The sequence below is a fragment of the Aptenodytes forsteri genome, unplaced genomic scaffold (assembly GCF_000699145.1).
Source record: "Aptenodytes forsteri isolate BGI_AS27 unplaced genomic scaffold, ASM69914v1 Scaffold20, whole genome shotgun sequence".
Classification (NCBI taxonomy): Eukaryota; Metazoa; Chordata; class Aves; order Sphenisciformes; family Spheniscidae; genus Aptenodytes; species Aptenodytes forsteri.
Window position 1 is genome coordinate 2678340 of NW_008795523.1, and position 6921 is coordinate 2685260.

At 36.8% G+C, this 6921-nt stretch overlaps 1 protein-coding gene across 1 annotated transcript in view; it reads left to right on the plus strand.

Annotated features, from left to right (window-relative positions):
• Positions 1 to 6868, plus strand: part of RRAGD (Ras related GTP binding D) — a 13677-nt gene extending 6809 nt beyond the window's left edge. The window contains exons 4-6 of the mRNA XM_009281938.1: positions 1498 to 1640; positions 3454 to 3602; positions 5556 to 6868. Of these exons, the coding sequence (XP_009280213.1) occupies positions 1498 to 1640; positions 3454 to 3602; positions 5556 to 5707 (444 nt within the window). The 3' untranslated portion in view covers positions 5708 to 6868. The remainder of the gene's footprint in view (positions 1 to 1497; positions 1641 to 3453; positions 3603 to 5555) is intronic.
• Positions 6869 to 6921: the final 53 nt, after the last annotated feature.

A 6921-nucleotide genomic window follows, 5' to 3' on the forward strand; every position in this document is an offset into this window, starting at 1 on the left:
TTGGGGTCAGCTGTCCTGGCTGTGCCCCCCCCCTTCTTGTGCACCTCCAGCCTTCTCAGTCGGTAGAGCATGGGAAGCTGAAAAGTCCTTGGCTAGTGTAAGCACTACCTAGCAACAACTAAAACATCGGTGTGTTATCAACTTTGTTCTCATCCTAAATCCAAACCACAGCACTGTACCAGCTACTAGGAAGGAAATTAACTCTCTCCCTGCCGAAACCAGGACACTAGGGCTGAAATTTTTCTACCTATTTTGGGAAATTTGGAAAGTGGGAGGGTCACTTTAGTCTCTTAACTATGTGTTAAATAGCTGACTTAGGAAAGAAGAAGAAGAAGAAGAAGAAGAAGAAGGAAAAGTTCTGTAACTACAAAGGAAGCTGAAGCTATTAAAATTTGTTAGGGGTTTTCAGTGTGTTTTTTGGTAGTTACAAAACGGCTGTGGCAGCCGTCCCAAACCATATTAAAAAGGGAAGCCCATATATGGAGAAAATTCAGTTTGATGGGACAAAGTTGCTTCTCTTCCTTGTATAGGTGGATTCTGAAGCATATTTTATAGCTTGAGCTTTAGCAATACTGGGAAATTGCCCTTTGTGTTCATGCTGGGACAGCTGCCTAGGTGCAATCCCTTGATATCAGCAAGAAAAGCTATTGTTTTCAGTTAAACAGTACACATTTTTTCCTCTTTTTTTTCCAGGAAGCAGAGGCTTATGGCAGTTTACTTATCTACACAAAGAGTATGAGCTAGCATTCCTGGCTAGCCTCTGAGAGCTGCGAATATGATACATTTCCAGTATGGAGAGAGTCTTAATCAGCTTGACAGGATGACAGGAGCATAGCTGTCCTCACATTAGCAAGCCTTAGCATTATAAACATGGCTTTAACCACCAATGCTACATGAAAACTGAAAGAGCGCCATCAAAATACTGGTCTTTCTCCTGTGATCCTAAAAGATGTTCTAAGGAACCAGACAGTAAAACAGCTACAGACCCCAATGTGACAGTTTCTCAATTTCCTTGAAAAATTAGTTCCTGAACACTACTGCCTTCTTTGTCCATCAAGTTTTTCTTTTCCTTATTTCTACTTTCTTACGTGTCCAGCTAGAATAACTTTAAATTACAGCTCTCTTTTTATGTCCATTGTTACAATCAAAAACCCAAAAGCTTGATCTTGGAAGATTTTCCCACACACACACATTTTTCACTGAAAATAAACATAATCCCTCCAGATGTTTTCCAGAGAGGGGAAGTTTGGGAGTGTAACTTGGCGTTACGGCTGCTCAGAGGCAGAAACTGTTGGAAGGTCTGTGAGCATCACGGTTTGCTACAAATACAACAGTGCTGTATATACAGTTCTTTCAAATTAAGCTTGATTGCAGTTTACCTTCCATTTCTTCAGCCTAGCTTTTTGTGTAACAAGCAAATAGGGGAATAAAAAAGCTTGGTATTAATTTTGAAGACATGGCTTCCATTTTATTTTTCTTTCTTTTTTTCTTAAATAGAATTCTGGGATTGAAAAAGCATTTTTATTTGATGTAGTCAGTAAGATCTATATTGCAACGGACAGTACTCCAGTGGATATGCAAACTTATGAGCTCTGCTGTGATATGATAGATGTTGTGATTGACATTTCTTGTATATATGGGTAAGTAAATTGTTAATGTTTTTCAAAAAACATGTACCTAGAATCTGAATGGCCTCAAAATTAGAATGATGTGGGTATAAACAATAATGAGAATGTGTAATTTGTCAGGACAGGGGAGAAGGAGGAAATGGCAGGCCTCTGAGGTACAGATTCCCTGCCAGCAACAAGCACTGTTCCCTGCCCAACCTCTTTTGTGAACGCCTTCCTCTTTTTGTGCTAATCATTTTATGTGGAGGAAGGGCTGGGAAGTAACCAACCTAAAATAAAAGGAAAAATTAACTTTTTGTTCCTCAGGGACGAATTCAACTGAAGGATGCCTCTCATTTAAAAAAAAAAAAAAAAGTGGGGCCATATTTAGTTTTGTTTACTTTAATAGCTAGTGGCCTCTACTGGCTTCAGAGAGCTGCTTCCTCTGGCTTCAGTTCTCTGTTCATCCTCTTTTCTCTACATGACCTTTGTGGGGTTTTTTTATTCAGTTTCCCCTCCTTATACATTAGCAACTGGAGGTCTCCTGGGGTAGCATGTACATCTCCTTGCAAGTTATGTTTTAAATGGCTTGGCCCTTGGCCAAATGTAATGCCAGCAGGGAAAGGCAGGGGCACATTAAGAATTAGTGCATTAAGATGCATAGGCGTGGAGGCTAAACCACAGCATGCTTAGATCGTGGTAGTCTTTGTTAGCCTTGCATTCTTACCCATTGATAGACTTCTTGCACTCTTGGAGAAGGTATGAGGGAGAATCCTGGTGTAGATGTGCACTAAGCATTAGAACTTCAAAAGAACAACAAATTGTTGAATACCTTTCTAAAATTTCTTAAGTTTGTATATTCTACTGTATGTTTCAGATTTTGGAGTTGGTCACTTCAGTAACTGTACAAGAATTTGTGTTTTACAGAGGTATACCATAAGGGATGCTGATTCTGTGGCATTTTTCTTGTACAGAGAAAGATGCTGCTGTGTAGTTCAAAAGACTATGCATTTAATTACTATCTGTACAACACCACTCTATTCACAAAATGTCACTCTGCCACTGTCTTTGTGTAACCATTTAGCATTTATCACCAGGAATCTGCTTGCCATGTTTTTAGCTGTAGACTAAAGACATGATATTACAATTCACTTCTTGTCCTCTGTTCCTGGAGCATTTGTGGAACTTGCTACCTTAATATATTATTGATACTAATTGTTCTGGGAGGTTGGTGATAACTACCCATTTAACAAGATCTGTGTTTGCATTCAGGAATGAGGATGAAATTACAAGGTATAAAACTAATACAGTGATCATCATGACACATCATCTGCGGAGAAATCTCTTTTCATGATAGGATGTTGCAAAAGCCAACATCTCATGAGGAAAGTCTCATGATGGCTTAAACTATCAGTCAGCTGCCACTGCTCAAGCAAGGTTACTAGATTTGGAACTGTCAGTACAGACTTACTGGTTCACATGTTTTAGATAAAGTCATAATATAGTGCATTGATTAAAAGAAAACAGACAATCTTGTGGTAAATGGTTGGTAACTAATAGAGGAAAAAATAAGGCTCCAGTTCAGGTACTTGGCACTCAAACAATCTGATTTCTAGCCCCAGATCTAAGATTTGATGTGTGATTGGATAATTATTTAATCTCTATGTCTTCTTAGTTTATGTAGTGTGTAGTTTGACGAAGAGTCTCCCTGAAAGGTTAAAATGAAAATTTCATAAAGTCTGAGATTATCTGGTGAAAGAACCAAGGTGGGAGTGCTTTTGTTAGCTCATCTGGTGGCTTATCTTTTCTTGTTTGTTTGTTCGTTTGTTTGAATTTTGCCCCTTAGGCTTAAAGATGATGGCACTGGAACTCCTTATGACAAAGAATCAATGGCAATCATAAAACTGAACAATACAACTGTCCTTTATTTAAAAGAGGTGACAAAATTCCTTGCTCTTGTTTGTTTTGTGAGAGAAGAAAGCTTTGAGAGAAAAGGTATTTTTCCCTTTTCTAGTATTGCATTACTTTTCCATTATATTAGCGAGTTAATGAATAACTGTGGTTGTCATTAGCTAATAACAGTCTCTAGCTTTATCACAAATATTAAAGGTAAGTACAGCTTGATAGAGCTTACATAACCTGTTTAAAGGCATGAGGTATTTGTGCAGGCATTACGATAAGATGAAATCATAAATGTATTTGACAACTTTCTGATATGAAAGCATATGAAAGTTTACATCCAGTACAGTAAAGCTTCCATCTGCAACAGTAGAATGTGTCAGTTTATCTTGGCTAACATTGATTTGTACCTGTTGGTGCCAGCATACGCATTTGGAACAGCTTGTGTGCCATAACCAAGAGAAAATTACTGAAACCGGCTGATAGAAAGAAATATGTTCTTGCTTTTCTCATCTCTGAAAGGAGGCTTTTGAAAAGCTGCATATTTGGGAACTAGATGGCTTTCATCTTTTGCCGTTAAAGTGCATAAAATTTCTTGGTTATCTCTCTGACCCTGGTCAAGGTCAATACTGAAAGCTTATTTCATAATTGATCTGCTCACTGGCATGATGTTCACTGAGTTACCGGTGTTAGTGAAATGCCCTGAGACCAGAACTGAGCAGTGGAAGAATGAGCCATCACCTGGGCTTGTGTCCCCATCTTGTGATATTAATTTACCAGTCAGCGTTGGTGCGTTTGTGAATGCAGCACTCATGCCGTATCTGCTGGGCTGTTTGACAGGCTATTTAGCTTTTATTTTATAGAACTTCAACTGGTTTAATTTCTCCTTAATACCTGTACCACCTTTATTATCTATGAATGTTAGATGTGGTCACTTTCTTTTTTTGCTGTAAGTATAAGAAGTGTTACTTTGACATACCTACTAACAACACTGTTTCAGAAAAGACACCATATTGAATAAACACCCATTAGGGTTTGTCCATGACTCTGTCAGGTTGTTGTTTCTACGTAGTTTGGGACACTTAGTGCTGTAGCCTGTACTCTTTTAACAGTACAGTTCTGGTATTATAATGCAGATTAGCTTTTGGTGCCTGGTGATTTCTACATAATATTTTGTCTGAACTCTTGGGAGAGGGAAAATAATTCCTGGAAAAAAAATCAAGTGTAACATGGTGGATTTAAACCACTTAAAATATTTATCATCTCGTGTTAGGGAAATTGAAATGGAAAACACTGCAGTGTTTGAGTTAAGAAAGCTTATGGCATTAAACTTGAATGAGGTCATAAGCTCAGTACCAAAATTCTAAAATTGTATTGCAGTATTACACAATTGTAGCACCCAGTAAGTCTTCCGATTGACTACCAATATGGCTTTACAGCTTTTCTGTGGGATCACATTCAGCCCACTCACATGGTAATATTATCTGCCTATTATGTATGTATGTAATCTAACAGCATGTCTGTTGTTTTATTTTTTAATTACTATGTAAGATGAAATATAGCTGGCTGTTACTTGTTAATATTTCTATCCAGTATCTATTTCAAAGCTTATGCATTGTCAAAAAAATGAAAATTCTTTGATTACTAGATGCTACTTATTTTTATCACAGTTATTCTGTAAAGCAAATTTACAAAATGGCACCGTAAGAAAGATTTTAATTTTTCTTGTAGTATACTGAGCACTTCTCCAAAGCTCTTTATTAAGTTAAGGCTTTGTTATCTGCCAATGAACTTCTATTTGTTTTCTCTTAAGACTAATAAGTATATTTAATGTTGGACGTAGTATGAAACTATAATGCTCACTGAATTATTTGTATTTATCAAATGTGCTTTTGCTTAGCACATAAAAAAATGCCTGGAAAATTCACTGATTATGACCTCCAGAGAGACAGTGTGGTATTTCACTAAATGTAGAATATAAGTAATTTTTTCATTACCTCATTTGTATAAATGTCTCTATTAATATGGAAAACATTTCTGTCTCTGTAGGATTAATAGACTACAATTTCCATTGTTTCCGAAAAGCCATACAAGAAGTATTCGAAGTAAGAATGAAAGTCGTAAGATCTCGAAAACATCAAAGCCACATGCAAAAAAATAAAAGACCCACTCCCAATGGGACACCAAGAATGCCACTGTAACTGAGGTTTTCTGGCAATGTGGCAAGCAAAGTTTTCGTGAGGTTGATGTTACTTCTGCATCTCGTTGCACTGAGTGAAGAGGAAAACAAATGGGACTGATGTATTATATGAATTTTCCCTGAACGTTCAGAAAGCACTGTTTAAATATTTTTATCCAATCAGTTTTTTTCATATAGTGAGCACTTTGGGCAAAATGTTGTATATATAAGCATTGAGGTGAACACTTGTAAGAATTTTCTTAATATATGCTGTAAAACTTTTTCATGCCATATTAAGAAAAAACAGCTGTGACAGAAATACTGGGTACATAATTTGCACTTTTTCATGTTTTCCTTGTGGAGTTGGACTTTGATAAACTTAGTTTTTATGGTGATTTTGATGCATGGTGTCAGGTAAAATGTATGCTGTAGTTTATTTACCTGCTACAATCAAATTGGTTAGTAAACAATTAAGAAAACTTGGTACAATGCCTTTTAAAATTTGTGACAGCTAATACCTAACATTCATACAGATCTAATTTTGTATATTTTTCAATTTGTAAACTGAAGAATAATTTTGAAGTATTACAGCAATAAGCACCTTACCAGGGATCATAACTGGTAGGTAAACATTAGCTTTTGTAAAACAGGCTTTTGGCCAAATTTCATCCGGAGTTCTCCATAACACTGGTCATGCCCTCTGTTGGGTCTGTTTTTATTATTTACCTCAGCATATACCACTAAAATACCTTTCTATAAAGATAATTGTTTTGTAAAATGGTTGTATGTTGTTGCACTGGTATTTTTATAAGGCTTCAGAGGAGGATGTTAAATCAGAAAGGTTGAATTTACATTGCTGAGTTTGTTTTGAGAGCCTGCACATCCACAGTTGGCGCAGCGAAGAATCTGTATGTATTTCCACCCTGACGTTCTGATGTACTGATAGGAAGTCCTAAAGATGTGAGCACTGGGTTCTGATTCCCTCTAATAGGGGTATGTCTGTGATTGAAATCAAGAAGAGACCATTAAAATGAGGACTGGACAATCTACCTGCTGTAGTAATCAGCATATATCACTACTTTTTATTTTAATATTGAGCATGGGCAGACTTGCCACAGGGTCAGCCAGGACAGCAGAGCACTCTCAAACCTAAAAAGAAGTAAAACTTACTTTCCGAGTTCTGTATTCACTGGTTTTGTTTAATTAATGATAGAAAATTATAGTTTCTAGTCGGAA